The sequence below is a fragment of the Heterocephalus glaber genome, unplaced genomic scaffold, assembly GCF_053883595.1.
Source record: "Heterocephalus glaber isolate CG9 unplaced genomic scaffold, H.glaber_assembly_v1.0 deba00001577, whole genome shotgun sequence".
NCBI lineage: Eukaryota > Metazoa > Chordata > Mammalia > Rodentia > Bathyergidae > Heterocephalus > Heterocephalus glaber.
Genome location: NW_028258358.1, coordinates 11,431,481 through 11,451,138, shown reverse-complemented (window position 1 = coordinate 11,451,138; position 19,658 = coordinate 11,431,481). Strand labels below are relative to the sequence as shown.

The following is a 19,658-nucleotide window of genomic DNA, read 5'->3' as shown; positions in this document are numbered from 1 at the left end:
TGATTTCTCTTAGCGATTTTAGACCCAACGGCCCCTGAAATAGGCTCCAGGCAAGCCTTATAGGAATAAGGAGCCAACAAACAAGTTTCACCTAGTCTAGCCTACTCAACTATAGGCTGCAGAGTTTCAAAACAATATGATGTTAGAAGGAAGCACCTTCACCCTTAATAGGCATCAACAACTGAAGAAAAAGAAGACTTTCAGAGTCTATAAAGTTCCTTTGACCATCAGAACATGTTGATCAGGAAAAATAAATTCATTTAAATTTTTACTTTTCATGAAAACTAAATACAGCCTCATATATTACAGAAGTAAACATTATGGTGATGGAACTTAGGATAACTCAACAATAACTCAATCAGCAATGCTGACAGATGCACGTATCACTGCTGTGGATTAAGGAAAATGTTCACTAGAATTATACAGGTAGGTTGGAAATAGTTTGCTCATCTTAAAAAATATTGTTAGATTTTTAAAAAATGAATGCTAACTTAAATTTGAGGTTGTACTATTAAAAAACAATGTATACTATCTGAGATATTTATCGTTATTTTTCTTCATAAAGCAATGGCTACATGTAAGTTGTTATAGTTAATTTTTAATAATGATTAAAGTTACTATTAGAGATATTAACCACATAAACTAAATCTCTTTGATAACTAGTAAACACCGATTTTTCCATTTCTATTATTTTCACAGAATAAAGTATATATTTCCTTACTCGGCAAATGTTAATTAGGTATGAAAGCCCTATAAGGAGATTGGCATTATTATAAAATTAAATCATTTTGCTGTCACATTTATCTGGTAATTTGACTTCATTACTGATTTCCTGAAAGCAAAGTAGATTTATAGGAAAAAAATCTCATAAAAATTTAAAACCAGATTTCCTGAAACTATACACTCACACATGAATACTATTTTCCACTTAAAATCCAACACCATACCTGTTTTCATCCCTACTTTTGCTTTCTTGTCAAAATATTAAAATAGTGAAAAACAGCATATTTTTTTTAAAAGCAATCACAACTGGTAAGGTCATTGGCATTACACGCTGGTCCCAAGCAATTCAACCTTCCAAATACAAACAAAGTCTCTTTTACTACTGTGTTACTCTAATTTTGATGTTAACAATTATGTCTTAACTACAAATACAGTAAAAATTACTTTTAAATAATTATTTTCAGTCTGTAAATTATAATGTACTTTATAGGTACAAAGACTATCCTTACTATGAGAAACCAAACACTACCAAACTGGACAAGCATTAAATATAAACTACCATTTTGTTCAGTACAGAGATCTAAGACACATTATAAATTACAGACAGCTTCACATTCACAGACCTCAAGCCATTTTTTAAATAGTCTATTTTGGAATGAGAACAGACAAAGACACAGAGATGAATGGTTTTCCAGTAATCACAAACTCTCAGCAGTTATTTTCACATAAGCTGCAAGCCCGGAGTTTAAATATATACATAACAAACCAGTGAAACTTACTTGACAGTGACTCGATTCGATAAATCCTGTAGATCCCCAGGATGGAAAAGCTGGGCTTCTTTCAATCCAATCTGTTCACAAGCTTTCAAAAAAACGTTTACATTATCCTGTGAAAAGAATTGGAAAGTGATTGCTTAGCTAAGCTCACTCTCAAAGGTTAAAAATTTTTATGATATAACTTCCTAGATTCAAAGTCCAATTACAGCCAGCAAAAGAGGCGGTAGCCAGACCAATGCATATGTATATTAAAAAAAAAAAAAAAAAAAAAAAAAAGATGTAGGCACACAGAGCCTCTCAGTCTCCAGAGCATAAAAGGTAGTGCTATCTTGTGCCCAAGCATACACTGTTTCTGTGATCTTTGTGACTGGCACGTTAAACATTACCTGTTATAGGACAAGCGTCCAGCCACTGAGCAGTAATCTACACTTTGATGTCAGCTCTGCTCTGCAAACAAACGCTCTCTTCCCAGCTTTGCACGACAAGCCTCACCTCTCCTCTTTAAAAATAACTCCAGCTACTGACATTCACCCACCCAGAAACTGTTGGCAGGGAAGAAATAAGAGGAGGAACGTTCAGTTTCTATGATTACAAATTACAGAACGACTGTGGAATACCACACCTGGAATCTGGGTTTGGTTGCTGAGCCAGCTCTTGACGGACAGGGAAACCATTCTATAGGACCACGGAGAATCCTGGTGCTCATTGGCTAAGTGGCAGGGTTTAGGAGTGGCATGTTACTCACTCCCTGCACCTGTCTCATGGGCTGCCCCTCCCCAAAAAGAAAAAGAAAAAAAATCTACCCTCCTCCTCCAAAGCTGCCCTTGTATCTAATTTCAAAACCCCAATCCTCCATTTACCAACCAATGCTTTCCATTAATGTAAACTGCTGCACAAACAAGGACCAAAATCTATCCTATTTTACAGTCAGCTGTACTTCAACCATACACATTTGGTCACTGGAATCAGCTTAGGCTTCATCTTTACTAGTTTTAAAAAAGAAAGAAGAAAACACCTGACGGGGCTGAGTTTGTGATGATCTAAGTAGGCTATTTTGCTTTGTTGAGGTTCTCGGGCAAAGGAATGTCCTCCTTATGAGCCAACACATGCTTGTCAAACTAAGCATGCTGGCAACCCACCTGAGGGGTTAGCCTTAGGAGACTTCACCTCCTTCCCAGGGGTCAACTTTCACAGACCAGAAGACAACCTGCCACTTGGAGAAAGCACTTCCTCTTTCCCGCTTCAGGCAGCCCATCCCACAGGAAGGGAAGTTGGGGCGGCATGGCAAAGAGACAGGGAATGATTAGAAAAAGGAGAGAGAGATGAAGGGGCAAAATTCATAGGTTAGCTTTGTAGAGAGCGAGGGGACTTAGGAAAGTGCAAAAGAAGGTGTGACAGACAAAAGCAACACTGATTGCTAGGGAGTGAAAGGACATTTTTAAAAAATCACTATTTGTAAAAGAGAGGTTGTTCCAGGGTGCTGTCAGTAAAAGGGTGGATTACCTAGTTAGAATCTGAAATCCATGAATCATTTAAAATAAGATGGCTTCAAGGATTAAAGAAGCCAAAAGTTGAGTAGCCTTATGAGAGACATTTAATGTGACTTTATGCAGAAAAAGGAGAAATAATTTATTGGTAAAATTCCAGGAGAAACAAAAAGATAATTTTATTGTTAAGCTCATAATTTCTAAAACCTACTATCTGTACTTGCCAGATGATATAAATGAATGGTTCTAAAAACTGGGTCCCTAAGGAACAAACCACACATAAAAAAACGTTTGGTATACCAATACTCCAAATTCTATAGGTAGCAAATTTCACACCAAAAAATGAAAAGTAAACTAGTAGAAGTCTTCCTACCAACTCAATTTGGCTCTGAATGTTTAAAGCATTATAAAGTACTGAGCTAGAGGTATGATTCAGTGTTAGAAGATTTGCCTAGCATGTTTAAGGCCCTGAGTTCAATCTCTAGCACCAAAAACTAAAGCATTAGAAGTGTTAAAGGAAGGTCAAACTCAAAACAATAATTTTGAGTTTAAAACTTATTGAACTGAGAGTCAAAACAATTCTTCACATATTTTGTAAAAACATAATAGCATTTATCTAGTTAACAATATGTACAAATGATAAGGATAAAGCCACACATTCCACAAAACTTATCTGAGTATTTAGAGAGAAAACACTTAAAATCTAAAGTGTCCATACTTAGAGACAAAGATCAAGAAAAAATAACTATAATTCAATTTTAGTCTTATGTAAAGCCTTCATCTTAATCAAAAAGCAGAATGTCTTTTACACAGTTCAATGCACTCAATTTTAAAGCAGAGAGACTTTGGAAATAAAGCCACACATGAGTTATTTGGCAAGAACGGATTGTACTAAGATCAGAATTGTAATCTGCATCACACTCATTGGATTTGAGCCCATTAGAAATTTATTCTTTTGCAATTTCAAAGGACCCAGGCAAAGTGTTGCCTCAAGGGATATACAAAATTATAAAATAAAATTTTCATGTCTGCTGAAACATCAAGCAGCCACACCTCATTCAGCATAATAAAAGGAAAGCATTTAGTCCTCATTTAATGGAATCATTTTTACTTCAAATGACCAAAAATAAAACTAAAAATAAAAGATAAATTGAAGCAATCTAAACTGCTACCTTGACTCCAAGTTAGCCCTGCCTCTAACTATGTGCTTTGGAAGGATTAGTTAACCCTCTGGTCCCATTTTCCTCATCTGTACAGTGTACAGTGTGTGGATCTGTATCCCGTTACCAATGGCAAACACTTCCCTTTGCAAGGGGAGAGAGGCCATCCCTGACCCAATACATCACAAATACTTCATAGCCCAACTTCCATAAAATACTTTTTGTCAAAATCCTGCTTTAAACACGCACAATCCCAATACTTTCAGGACCAAAAGTGACTTCTCAAAAAAAAAAAAAATGTAATGACAAAACTTAAAGGTATCTAACTGGTCCTTTATACTCAAAGACTTTATGACTATAATAAAAGTAGATAGTAAGATTTCTATACACTTTCCAACCACCTTCCCACTGATTAATAAACCACAATATTTACTAAAAACTAAGATAGGATGAGGAAGTCAAAAAATCTACAAAGGTTCTCAGGTTTGTATTAGTTCACTGTAGTACATCTATTAACTTTCTATTGCTGCATAACAAATTATTTCAAAACTTAGCTGCTTAAGGCAATAGATGTTGATGATTTCGCACATCAGGAGTGTCAACAACATGAAAGTAGCCTTCACTGGATGCTCTGACTTGAAGAATTCTCATCAGGTTGTAGTCATGTCAGTCCAGAGTGCAGTCATCTGAAGACCTTCCTAGAGCTGGAAGTAATCTCCAAGGTAGCTCACTCATATGGTAGTCAAATCATACCTGGCGGTTTCCAGGAAGCCTCAGTTCTTTACCAAATGGACATCTCCATAGGATTATCAGACAAAGCCAGCAATCCAAGAGAGAGCAAGATGGAAGCATAATGTAGCTTTTGAGTCACATTCCATCATTTCCTCAGTATTCTATTGGTTACAAAGATCAGCTCAGTCTAATGTAAGGAAGACTACACAAGAACATGAATACCAGGTAAGAAACATGGGGGCATACTTGTGGGTTAGCTTCCACCTTTGACTCTGAACCCCAATGATTCAATGATTCATATCTTGTCTATATAACAAAATTCACTAACTTCTACCCAAGGCCCCAGAATTCTCAACCCTTTAGAAAGTAAGATAAAAGTTCAGAATCTCATTATTTAAGTCAGATCCAGGTGTACATGAGGTTCCTTGGGTATAATTTCTTAAGTATAGTCCCTGGGCACACTTCCTCTCAAGCTGATTGTCAGTAAACTAAAAAGAAGTTACCTATCCACCGCCTGTTCTCAATACACAATGGTGGGGCAGGTGTATAAATCAGGATAAACATTGTGGGCCTGGATCAGAAGAAATGAAAGGCGCACAGGAGTTACAGGTTCACAGAAATTTTGACACTGTACAAGGCTGGCATTTCCTTCATTAGGACTCAAGGCCAGAAAATACTTCTTCATGCTTTTTGGCTCTATCCTCTGTAATCTTCATGCCACCCTAAAAATCATCTTCACTTTTCCTTGAAAAGAAACCCATGGTTACAGGTGTGTGGTTTTCTCAGTCTGCTTCCTTTATTTTTAATTTTTATCAGTACACATTGGCAGTACATAAAGATTATATTCATCATGGGGAGTCAGTATAGGTACAAAACACATCTTTATACTTTTACGTCCCCTTTTCCTCTCCTCTTCTTCTCCCTATCAGTCTACTTTCTTTCCTATCTTTCTGAAAGAAATTTGAGGGGCTGAAAGGTCTCTTTTAATTTTATAATTCTGTCTCAGTCTAAGCTGGCAGTCTTTCTGCAAATACAATTCTCTCAAAGATGTCCTAGATCTTATATGAATCTTACCGGGTTTCACTCCATTAGACAAAAGCCACGCCCACGAATCTCAAGAGAAGCCTTTCTCTGCCTGAAGTTCCTAGAAGCCCTATTACTGGGCTGGACACACCTTTCAGGCACCACCCTGGATCTTTCTAGAAATTTAAAGGGTCTTACACCCATCTTCAACTTCATCTTTAGACCTTATTTTCCTGCCAATGTTCTTAATTTGATCTATCCCTGAAAAGTATTTCTCAATTCTAGAAACACAAGGCTGGCAGTTGTCAGTACCAGCAATTCCTGTGTTGCTCTCTTTCTCTCTCATATTTGCTATAATTAGTGGAGGAATCTAGACAGCACTTCAATGCTCTGAATGTCTCCTCACTAGAGGAATGAAATCTCTTCACTAGATCACCTGGTTAATTGAGTGTAACCGCTTGGCACACAGGAGTGAATACTGGGATCTAAAAAATCACTTTGAAAGCTGCCTACCACCATAGTTTTACAATTAAAAAGACAGAATCATCATTAATTTGTAATGAAAAGTATTCAGAGAAAGTAAGTTTCAGACATCCATGTCAAGATGTCCAGCTAGCAGTAAATTAGGTTCAAAGCTCATTAGCAATATGTCATCTTAAAGTAAGGCTTGAAGAGTCAAGTACACATTGGTAGTAGTTGAAATTAAGGTTGTTGATGAGCCCTCTTAGATAAGCAAAGGAAATGAAGCATTGACAATCAATTACAATATTTAAGAGCAGTTTTTAAAAATGGAAGAAAACAATCTAGCATACAGAGAAATCAGAGGTAAAAAGGCCATAACATTATGGAACACAAAAAAGACTGTTTCAAAAATGAGAAAGGCTAGGTGGGCAAAATGGTGCACACCTGTAACACCAGCTACTTGAGTGGATGAAAAAGGCCACCACAGATTGAGCCCAGGCAAGACAACTTAGTGACTTAACAATACTTTGTCTCAAAAATAAACGAAAAGGGACCACTGGCGACAGTGCCGAGGAACAGAGCTGCCCCCATCCCAGAGGAGGTAAACCTTCTGGACTACCGGAACACTGCCCCCAGCACCTAGGAGCAGAGCTGCCCCCACAGCAGAGGAGGTGAACGTTCCAGGCCGCCATACTACCACCCCCAGCACCAAGGAGGTGAGCCATGAAGGTGCGAGCAGCACACACACCTCCACCCACAACCCCACACCCCCACCCCGATTGAAATGAGAAGGCAGTCTCAAAACATGACTTTCAGATCACCTAAAGTAACCCCAAAGGAAAACAAGATGGAACAATCTGATACTCAATCACCTGGACTCCCTGATCTGGCAATGAAAGATGATCTGGAAAAAATGAAATCAGAAATAATTTCTCAGATAACAACAGAGACTGTGCCCATAGTGCAAGACATGATAAATAAATCTAGAGGACAGAGATGAAAAACAAATTAGAGGAGCTGAAGAACATGAGTGAATCCCAACATAGGAAACAAATGGAATCCATAAAACAGATGCAAATAGATTTCCAGGACATGAAAAACTCCATTGAAAGTCTACACAGCAGAATGAGCCAATGTGAGGACAGAATTTCAGACATAGAAGATAAGATTGCAATTAGTGACCAGGAAAAGAAAAATTTTTAAAAATAGCAAGGGACCACAAGAAATCAATTCAGAGCCCGCTGCAGATAGGCAGGTCTGCGCACGACCTACCGAGGTCCTGAGTCATGCGGAAGACGCCGAATCACCTGCTGCACACAGGAAGGTCTGCCCACGCCTTAACAAGGTCCCCAGTCCTGCGGAACACACCAAATCACCCGCTGCAGACAGGAAGGTCTGTGCATGCCCTACCGAGGTCCCAAGTCACATGGAAGACACCGAATCATCCCGCTGCAGACAGGCAACCACCTGGTTCCACACTACAAAGATGCAGAGGACACCAGACCACCAGACCATGGTACTGAGTCCCACTGCTCCCGGCCCAAAGGTAGGGGCTTCTGAGCCGTTGTCCCATGCCTCCTGGTCCAGAGGAAGGGGCTTCCCGGCCACCATCCCTCGTGCTGCTCCCAGCCCAGAGGAAAGGGCTTTTGGGCCACCTTCTGCCCCACTGCTCCTGGCCCAGAGGAAGGGGCTTCCCGGCCACCATCCCTCCCACTGCTCCCAGCACAAGGAAAGGGCTTTTGGGCCACCATCCCTAACACTACTCCCGGCCACTGTCCCACCTCTCCCAGCTCAGAGGAGGAAATCCGTGCAGGCGCTAATAGCCTCCCACCCCAGTCGAAATGAGAAAACACGTAAATAAGTCTCAAAACCAGACTTCCAGATCACCTACAGCAACCCCAAAGGGAAATGAGATGGAACACTCTGATACTCAACCACCTGGACCCACTGAACTGGCAACAAAAGAGGATCTGGAAAAAATGAAATCAGAAATAATTTCTCAGATAACAGGAGAAACTGTGCCCCTAGTGCAAGACATGATTAATAAATCTAGAGAGGAGCTCAGGAACATGATGGAATCCCAAAATAGGAAACAAATGGAATCCATAAAACAGATGCAAATAGATTTCCAGGACATGAAAAACTCCACTGAAAGTCTACACAGCAGAATGAGCCAATGTGAGGACAGAATTTCAGATATAGAAGATAAGACTGCAATTAGTGACCAGGACAAGAAAAATTGTTTCAAAATGCTAAGAGAACATGACAAATCAATCCAGCAGCTGCTAGATAATGCAAAGAAGAATAACATAAGACTGATTGGAGTCAATGAAGAAACAGGAGAGAGTGCAGATGACATAAAAAATCTTGTCACAGAAATAATGGCAGAAAACTTCCCAAGCAGGGGAAAAGAGCTTCACATACAGATAAGTGAGGCATATAGGACTCCAAATAGCCTTGATCAAAAAAAATCTACACATAGGCATATAATTGTTAAGATTCCAGAAACTCAACAGAAGAACAAAGTTCTACAAGCAGTTAGAGAAAAGAACCAAATCACATACAAAGGAAAGCCCATCAGAATCACAGCAGACTTCTCAACACATACCATCAAAGCAAGAAGAGCTTGGAGTGACATATTCCAAGCCCTAAATGAAAACAGCTTCCAACCCAGATTGATGTACCCTGCAAAACTATCTTTCAAAATGGATGGAGAAATAAGATACTTTCATGACAAAGAGCACCTTAGGAACTTCGTGAATACCAAACCAGCACTCCAAAGAATTTTACACAATATCCAAGGAAGAGACATTGAGGACCTCAACCCCAGGAAGCAAAGCAGAATGAACCCATCTGACATGACAAGAAATTAAATGTAAAGGGGGAGAACCCAACAAAAAGAAAAAGTCATGGCAATGACAAGTCAATACGTTTCAGTTATAACCATCAATGTTAATGGTCTCAATTCACCAATCAAAAGAAACACACTGGCAGAATGGGTCAAGAAGCAAAATCCAACAATATGCTGCATACAAGAAACACACTTCATTCAAAAGGAAACTCATAGACTGAAAGTTAAAGGGTGGAAAACAATACTCCATGGAACAGGAACCCGAAAAAAAGCAGGAGTAGCTATCCTCTTTGCAGATCAAGTAGATTTCAAACCAACACTGATTAAGAGAGACGAAGAAGGACACTACATCCTTGTAAAGGGAACAATCCAAGAGGAAGAGATGACAATCATAAATATCTATGCACCAAACACTAGTGCGCCCAACTATATAAAACAAATACTAACGGACATGAAAAGTCATACATGTACTAATACAATTGTAGTGGGGGACCTCAACACCCCACTGTCACAAATAGATAGATCAACTAGACTAAAAATAAGTAATGAAATACTAGAACTCAATCGAACTCTTGAACAAATGAACTTAACAGATGTTTACAGAGTCTTCCACCCAAGAAAATCAGAATACACATTCTTCTCAGCTGCACATGGGTCATTCTCCAAAATAGACCACATACTCAAACATAGAACATGTTTAAGTAAGTGCAAAGTAATTGAAGTTATCCCCTGTATATTACCAGACCATACTGCGATGAAATTGGAGATTCATAGCAAAAGAAACTCAAAAAAGTTCATAAAGACATGGAAATTGAACAACACACTTCTGAATAACCAATGGGTCACAGAGGAAATAAAAGAAGAAATCAGATCCTTCAATTAAATGACAATGACAATACAACATATCGGAATCTGTGGGACACAATGAAAGCAGTCTTACAAGGGAAATTTGTAGCAGTGAATACGCATATTAGGAAAACAGAACAAGCCCAATTAAACAACCTGATGCTGAATCTCAAGCTTCTAGAAAAAGAAGAGCAGGACAACCGCAAATCTCATACAAGGGATGAAATTATAAAGATCAGAGGAGAAATCAATGCAATGGAGACTAAGAGAATGATACAAAAAAATCAATGAAGCCAAGAGCTGGTTCTTCAAAGGAATCAACAAAATTGACAAACTCTTAGCCAACCTTGTCAGAAAAAGGAAAGAAAAGGCCCAAATCCATGCAATTAGGAATGAAAAGGGTGAAATGACAACAGACCCAGCAGAAATTCAGAGGATCATCAATACCTACTTCCAGAACCTATACGCCAATAAGATGGAAAACACAGAAGAAATGGACAGATTCCTAGATACATATGAATTACCAAAGTTGAATGAAGAAGACCTAAAAATTCTGAACAACCCAATATCAACCAATGGAATTGAAAATGTAATTAAAAACTTATCAACTAAGAAAAACCCAGGCCCTGATGGCTTCACTGCTGAATTCTACAAGACATTTAGAGAGGAACTGCTGCCACTAATGTTTAAACTCTTCAATAAAATTGAAAGGGAAGCAATACTCCCAAATTAATTCCTGGAAACAAGCATCACCTTGATCCCCAAAGCAGAGAAAGACCCAACTGAAAAAGAGAACTATAGGCCAATCTTACTAATGAACAGAGATGCAAAAATCCTTAATAAAATAATGGCAAACAGAATGCAGAAGATCATCAAGATCATACACCCTGATCAAGTGGGATTCATCCCACGGATGCAGGGATGGTTCAACATATGCAAATCAGTCAATGTAATACACTTTATCAATAGAGCCAAGGACAAAAAATTTGATTATCTCCATAGACGCAGAAAAAGTATTTGACAAAATCCAACATGCATTTATCATAAAAACCCTACAAAAAAATTGGAATAGATGGTCTCTACCTCAAACTGATAGAAGCCATCTATGAATAACCAACAGCCAATATCATACTAAATGGTCAAAAACTGAAACCCTTCACACTAAAATCAGGAACAAGACAAGGATGTCCACTATCACCACTCTTGTTCAATATAGTTCTGGAAACATTAGCCATGGCAATTAGACATCAGAAAGAAATAAAAGGAATAAAGATAGGTAATGAAGAAATCAAATTGTCATTATTTGAAGATGACATGATACTCTATATAGAAGACCCCAAGAGCTCCACCAAAAGTCTTCTAGACTTAATAACCAAATTCAGTCAAGTAGCTGGTTACAAGGTCATCACACAAAAATCAATAGCTTTCCTCTGCACAAATGACAGACTCACTGAGAGAGAAATAGGGCAAATAATTCCTTTCACAATAGCATCCAAAAAACGGAAATACCTAGGAATCATCTTAACGAAAGAAATCAAAGACCTCTTCTCTGAAAACTATGGCACTCTGAAAAGAGAGATTGAAGATGATATCAGAAAACGGACAGACATCCCCTGCTCCTGGGTAGGAAGGATTAATAGAGTGAAAATGGCCATACTTCCAAAACTGCTATATAGATTTAATGCAATTCCAATTGAGTTCCCAGCAGCATACTTCATAGACCTCGAGAAAACAATCCAAAAATTCATTTGGAACAAGAAGAGACCCAGAATAGCTAAAGCAATTCTAGGTAACAGAGACATGGCAGGGGATATCACAATCCCCAACCTGCAACTCTACTACAAAGCTACTGTGATAAAAACAGCATGGTACTGGCAAAGAAACAGACTTGAAGACCAGTGGAACAGATTAGAAGATGCAGAAACAACTCCAGACACACTCAGCCATCTCATCTTCGATAAAGGAGCCAAACACCCTCACTGGAGGAAAGATAGCCTCTTTAATAAATGGTGCTGGAAAAATTGGACTTCAACTTGCCAAAGATTAAAACTAGACCTGTATCTTTCACCATGCACTAAACTAAAATCAAAATGGATTAAAGATCTAAATATTAAGATAGAAACTCTGAACCAGTTGGAACAGAGGTTAGGTAGAACCCTTGAAGACATCGGTGTAGGAAAAGTTGTTATGAACAAAACTTCAGTTGCCTGAGAACTAGCACAATCAATCAACAAGTGGGATCTCTTCTTATTAAAAGGCTTCTGCACAGCAAGAGAAACCACCAGCAGTGTGAAGAGATAACCCACAATGTGGGAAAAAATCTTCAGCTGCTCTTCCTCAGACAAAGGTCTACTATCTCAAATCTACAAAGAACTTAAAAAGATCAGACCTCCCAAATTTAAAGACCCAATCCAAAAATGGGCATCTGAAATGAACAGACATTTCTCAGACAAAGAAGTAGAAATAGCAAATAAATACATGAAAAAATGTTCAACACCACATTCGAGAGATGCAAATGAAAACAAAGCTGAGATTCCACTTCACTCCAGAAAGAATGGCTGCTATCAAAAATCAACCAATAACAAATCCTGGCAGGGCTGTGGAGAAAGAGGAACCCTGCTCCACTGCTGGTGGGAGTGTAGACTGGTGCAAGCACTGTGGAAATCAGTATGGAGATACCTCAAAGAACTAGGACTGGAAGTCCCATTTGACCCCCCTATTCCACTGCTGGGGATCTTCCCCAAAGAATTAAAAGAATCATACCACAGTGATATATGTGGGCCCACATTCATAGCAGCAGAGTTTGTAATAGCTAAAACTTGGAAACAGCCCAAATGCCCATCAACTGGAGACTGGATAAAGAAAATGTGGTTTTTTTCATCAAATGAAGTACTACTCAGCCATAAAAAATGAGAAATTAGAGACATTTATAGCTAAGTGGATGCACATTGAGGCCATACTCTTAAGTGAAATAAATAGGACACACATGTATAAATACTGAATAGTTTCTCTGTTGTGAGAAACTGAAAGTGTAAATAAGGACCAAATGTATAATGTGAAATAGGAAGAAAAGGGGCAAAGGGGAAGGAAATGGAAGGGCTAGGGGAAAGGATAGAAGGGAATGAGATTAATATGAGAAAATGGAAAAATAGGAACAAAATCTTGGTAAATAGGGAGGAATTAAGGGGTTGAAGGGAGGGCTGGGCAAGGATGAAAAATAAGAACCAAGAGAGACTATGTAAAAGTGCAAATTTCCAATGATGAATGTGATTATATTGTATACTTAAAATGTACCAATGATTAGAATGAATAATCGATAATGTAAAATAGGAAGAAAAGGTCCAAAGGGGTAGGGGTAGTGGGACGGGCAGGGGAAAGGAAAGAAGGGAAAGGCAAAATGATGAGAAATGGAAAAAATGGAAATAAAGTCTTTGTAAATAGGGAAGGGTGGAGGGGGTGAAGGGAGGGCTAGGAATGGGGAAAAAATAAGAACCAAGATGCATCATATAAAGGTACAAGTTCCCAATGAGAAATGTAATTGTGTTGTATACCTACAATGTACCAATAAAAGAATTTAATTTTTTAAAAAAAGAAATCAATTCCGTAGCTGCTAGACGATGCAAAGAAGAATAACATAAGACTGATTGGAGTCAATGAAGAAACAGGAGAGAGTGTAGACAACATAAAAAAACTGTTCACAGAAGTGATGGCAGAAAACTTCCCAAGCAAGGGAAAAGAATTTGACATACATATAAGTGAGGCATATAGGACTCCAAACTAGCCTTTGATGAAAAAAAAAGTACACATAGACATATAACTGTTAAGATTCCAGAAACCCACAGAAGAACAAAATCTTACAAGCAGTTAAAAAAAGAAATAAATCACATACAAAGAAAGCCCATCAGAATCACAGCAGACTTCTCAACACATACCATCAAAGCAAGAAGAGCTTGGAGTGCTGTACTTCAAGCCCTAAATGAAAACGGCCTCCAACTCAGATTGATGTACCCTGCAAAACTATCTTTCAAAATAGATGGAGAAATAAGATACTTTCATGACAAAGAGAACCTTAGGAACTTCATGAATACCAAACCAGCACTCCAAAAACTTTTAGACAATATCCTAGGAAAAGACAATGAAGATCACAACTCCAGGAAGCGCAGCTGGATGAATCCATCAAACACAACACAAAATTAAACGCAAAGGGTGAGAATCCAACAAAAAAAAAAGTCATGAAATGATAAGTCAATACATATCAGTTATAACCATCAATGTTAATGGTCTCACTTCACCAATCAAACAAATAGATGGGCAGAATGGGTCAAGAAGCAAGATCCAAAAACATGCTGCATACAAGAAACATACTTAATTCAAAAAGGAACTCATAGACTGAAAGTTAAAGGGTGGAAAACAATACTCCATGCAAAAGGAACCTGAACAAAAGGAGGAGTAGCTATCCTCTTTGCAGATCAAGTAGATTTCAAACCAACACTGATTACGAGAGACAAAGAAGGACACTAAGTCCTTGTAAAGGGAACAATCCAAGAAGAAGACATGGCAATCATAAACATATATGCACCAAACACTATTGTGGCCAACTATATAAAACAAATACTAATGGACATGAAAGGCCATATATGCACTAATACAATAGTAGTGGGGGACCTCAACACCCCACTGTCACAAATAGATCAACTGGACAAAACATAAGCAATGAAATACTGGAACTCAATCAAACCCTTGAACAAATGAACTTAACAGATGTTTACAGAGTGTTCCACTGCACAAAATCAGAATACACATTCTTTTCGGCTGCACACAGGATATTCTCCAAAATAGACCACATATTCACTCATAGAACATGTTTCAGTAAGTGCAAAGGAATTGAAGTTATGCCCTGTATATTATCAGACCACAGTGCGATGAAATTGGAGATCAAAAGCAAAAGAAACTGTGAGCATTTCATAAACACATGGAAACTAAACAACACATTTCTGAATAACCAATGGGTCACAGAGGAAATTAAAGAAGAAATCAGACAGTTCCTCCAATTAAATGACAATGCCAATACAATGTATCGGAATCTATGGGACACAATGGAAGAAGTTTTATGAGGGAAATTCGTAGCAGTGAATACTCATACTAGGAAAACAGAGTGAGCCCAATTAACCTGATGCTGAACCTCAAGCTTATAGAAAAAGAAGAGCAGCTGAGATACCTCAAAGAACTAGGACTGGAAGTCCCATTTGATCCCCCTATTCCACTGCTGGGGATCTTCCCCAAAGAATTAAAAGAATCATACCACAGTGATATATGTGTGCCCATGTTCATAGCAGCAGAGTTTGTAATAGCTAAAACTTGGAAACAGCCCAAATGCCCATCAACTGGAGACTGGATAAAGAAAATTGTGGTTTCTTTAATAAAATGGAGTACTACTCAGCCATAAAAAATGAGAAATTAGAGACATTTATAGCTAAGTAGATGCACATTGAGGCCATACTCTTAAGTGAAATAAATAGGACACACATGTGTAAATACTGAATAGTTTCTCTGGTGTGAGAAACTGAAATTGTAAATAAGGACTAAATGTATAATAGGTAATGTGAAATAGGAAGAAAAGGGGCAAAGGGGAAGGAAGTGGGAGGGCTAGGGGAAAGGATAGAAGGGAATGGGATTAATATGAGAAAATGGAAAAATAGGAACAAAATCTTGGTAAATAGGGAAGACTGGAGGGGTTGAAGGGAGGGCTGGGCAAGGGTGAAAAATAAGAACCAAGAGAGACTATGTAAAGGTGCAAATTTCCAATGATGAATGTCATTATATTGTATACCTAAAATGTACCAATGATTAGAATGAATAATCGATAATGTAAAATAGGAAGAAAAGGTCCAAAGGTGTAGGGGTAGTGGAAGGGGCAGGGGAAAGGAAAGAAGGGAAAGGAAAAATGATGAGAAATGAAAAAAATGGAAATAAAATCTTTGTAAATAGGGAAGGGTGGAGTGGGTGAAGGGAGGGCTAGGAATGAGGAAAAAATAAGAACCAAGATGCATTATATAAAGGTACAAGTTCCCAATGAGAAATGTAATTGTGTTGTATACCTACAATGTACCAATAAAAGAATTTAATACAATAAATAAATAAATAAATAAATAAAACAAAAATGAATCTTAAAAAAAAAAAGAAAGAAAGAAAAAGAAGAGCAGGACAAACCCAAAGCTCATACAAGGGAGAATATTATAAAAATCAGAGCAGAAATCAATCCAATGGAGACTAAGAGAATGATACAAAAAAATCAATGAAGCCAAGAGCTGGTTCTTCGAAAGAATCAACAAAATTGTCAAACCCTCAGGCAACCTTATCAGAAAAAGGAAAGAAAAGGCCCAAATCCATGCAATTAGGAATGAAAAGGGTGAAATTACAACAGACCCAGCAGAAATCCAGAGGATCATCAATACCTACTTCCAGAACCTATACACCAATAAGATGTAAAACAAAGAAGAAATGGACAGATTCCTAGATGCGTATGACTTACCAAAGTTGAATGAAGAAGACCTAAAAATTCTAAACAACCCAATATCAATAATGAAATTGAAAATTTTATTTAAATCTTACCACCCTAGGAAAGCCCAGGTCCTGATGGCTTCACTGCTGAATTCTACAAGACATTTAGAGAGGAACTACTGCCACTACTGTTTAAACTCTTCAATGAAATTGAAAGGGAAGCAATACTCCTGAATTCATTCCTGGAAGCAAGCATCACCTTGATCCCCAAAGCAGAGAAAGACCTATCCAAAAAGAGAACTGTAGGCCAATCTCACTAATGAACATAGATGCAAAAATCCTTATTAAGATACTGGCAAATAGAATGCAGAAGATCGTCAAGAAGATCATATACTTTGACCAAGTGAGATTCATCCCAGGGATGCAGGGATGGTTCAACATATGCAAATCAATCAATGTAAAACACTATATCAATAGAGCCAAGGCCAAAAACCATACGATCACTTCAATAGATGCAGAAAAATCATTGGATAAAATCCATCTTTCATTTATGATAAAAACCCTACAAAATCTTGGAACAGTCTCTACCTCAATCCGATAAAAGTTATCTATGAAAAACCAACAGTCAATATCATACTAAATGGTCAAAAACAGAAATCCTTCACACTAAAATCAGGAACAAGACAAGGATGTCCACTATCACCACTCCTGTTCAATATAGTTTTCGAAACATTAGCCACATCAATTGGACAAGAGAAAGAAATAAAAGGGATAAAGATAGGAAAGGAAGAAGTTAAATTGTCATTATTTTCAGATGACATGACACTCTCTATAGAAGACCCCAAGAACTCCACCAAAAGTCTTCTAGACTTAATAACCAAATTCAGTCAAGCAGCTGGTTACAGGGTCAACACACAAAAATCAATAGCTTTCCTCTACACAAACGGACTCACTGACAAGAGAAATAGCGCAAACAATTCCTTTCACAATAGCATCCAAAAAACTGACATACCTAGGAATCAACCTAACAAAAGAAATCAAAGATCTCTTCTCTGAAAACTATAGCACTCTGAAAAGAGAGATTGAAGATGATATCAGAAAATGGAAAGACATCACTTGCTCCTGGGTAGGAAGAACCAACATAGTGAAAATGGCCATAATTCCAAAACTGCTATATAGGCTCAATGTAATCCCAATTGAAATCCCAGCAGCATACTTCACAAAATAATCCAAAAATTCGTTTGGAACAAGAAGAGACCTAGAACAGCAAAAGTAATTCTAGGCAACAGAGACAAGGCAAGGGGTAACACAACCCCCAACTTGAAACTATACTACAAAGCTACTGTGATAAAAACAGCATGGTACTGGCAAAGAAACAGACCTGAGGACCAGTGGAACAGACGAGAAGATGCAGAAACAACTCCAGACACACTCAGCCACCTCATCTTTGACAAAGAAGCCAAACACCCTCATTGGAGGAAAGACAGTCTCTTTAATAAATGTTGCTGGAAAAATTGGGTTTCAACTTGCCAAAGATTAAAACTAGACCTGTATCTCTCACCATGCACCAAACTAAAATTGAAATGGATTAAAGACCTAAATATTGAAACAGAAACGCTGAACTGGCTGGAATAGAGGTTAGGTAGAACTCCTGAAGACACTGGTGTAGGAAAAGATTTTATGAACAAAACCTCAGTTGCCCGTGAACTAGCACAAACAATCAAGTGGGATCTCTTCTTATTGAAAAGCTTCTGCACAGCAAGAGAAACCACCAGCAGTGTGAAAAGACAACCCAGAATGTGGGAAAAAATCTTCACCTGCTGTTCCTCAAAGGTCTACTATCTCAAATCTATAAAGAACTTAAAAAAATCAGACCTGCCAAATTTAAAGACCCAGTCCGAAAATGGGCATCTGAAATGAACAGACATTTCTCAGACAAAGAAGTAGAAATAGCAAATAAATACATGAAAAAATGTTCAACATCACTGGTCATTCAAGAGATGCAAATGAAAACAATGCTGAGATTCCACCTCACTCCAGAAAGAATGGCTGCTATCGTGAAATCAACCAATAACAAATTCTGGCAGGGCTGTGGAGAAAGAGGAATATTGCTCCACTGCTGGTGGGAGTGTAGACTGTTACAGCCACTGTGGAAATTAGTATGGAGATACCTCAAAGAACTAGAAATGGAAGTCATATTTGACCCAGCTATTCCTCTGCTGGGGATCTTCCCCAAAGAATTAAAAGAATCATACCACAGTGATATATGTGCACCCATGTTGATAGCAGCACAATTTGTAATAGCTAAACCTTGGAAGCAGCCCAACTGCCCATGAACTGGAGACTGGATAAAGAAAATGTGGGGTTTTTTATAAGATGGATTACTACTCAGCCATAAAAAATGGGAAATTAAGACATTTATAGCTAAATGAATCCACATTGAGGTGATGCTCTTAAGTGAAATAAACAGGACACACATGTGTACATACCGAATAGTTTCTCTGGTGTGAGAAACTGAAAATGTAAATAAGGACTAAAAGGTATAATAGATAATGTGAAATAGGAAGAAAAGGGGCAAAGGGGAAGGGGAAGTAGGAGGGGTAGGGGAAAGCCAAGAAGGGAATGGAATTAAGATGAGAAAATGAAAAAAACGGAAACAGCCGGGGATTTAGCTCAGTGGTTCCGGCGCGTGCCTTGCAAGTGCAAGGTCCCGAGTTCGATCCCCAGTACAAAAAGAAAAGAAAAGAAAACGGAAACAAAGTCTTTGTAAATAGGGAGGGATGGAGGGATTGAAGGAAGGGAAGGGGAAGGGGAAGGGGAAGGGGGAAAAGTAAGAACCAAGAGAGATTATGTAAAGGTGCAAATTTCCAATGATGAATGTCATTATATTGTATACCTAAAATGTACCAATAAAATTAATTTTTTAAAAAGTAAATAAATAAACAAGAAGGGCTGGGGATATATTTCGAGCAGTTTTAATGGCTTCAGTGTCCAGTACCAGAGGAGGAAGAAGTGGTTTTGGAAAGGGGTTAGGGAACATGGAAGTAGAAAGTCAGGTGCTGCAAAGAGCTGCAATCAGGGAAGAATGAAAACTACC

General features: G+C 38.2%; 1 protein-coding gene across 30 annotated transcripts in view; it reads right to left on the bottom strand.

Moving 5' to 3' along the window:
- Nucleotides 1-19,658, bottom strand: part of Lmo7 (LIM domain 7) — a 219,473-nt gene that overhangs the window by 96,252 nt on the left and 103,563 nt on the right. For 22 of the 30 annotated variants that reach the window (XM_087192927.1, XM_004845237.4, XM_013072394.3 and 19 more), the window contains one exon: nucleotides 1,503-1,609. In XM_087192927.1, coding sequence (XP_087049053.1) covers nucleotides 1,503-1,609 — 107 coding nt within the window. The other 8 variants (XM_087192921.1, XM_087192928.1, XM_021258665.2 and 5 more) reach the window with 4 other exon arrangements.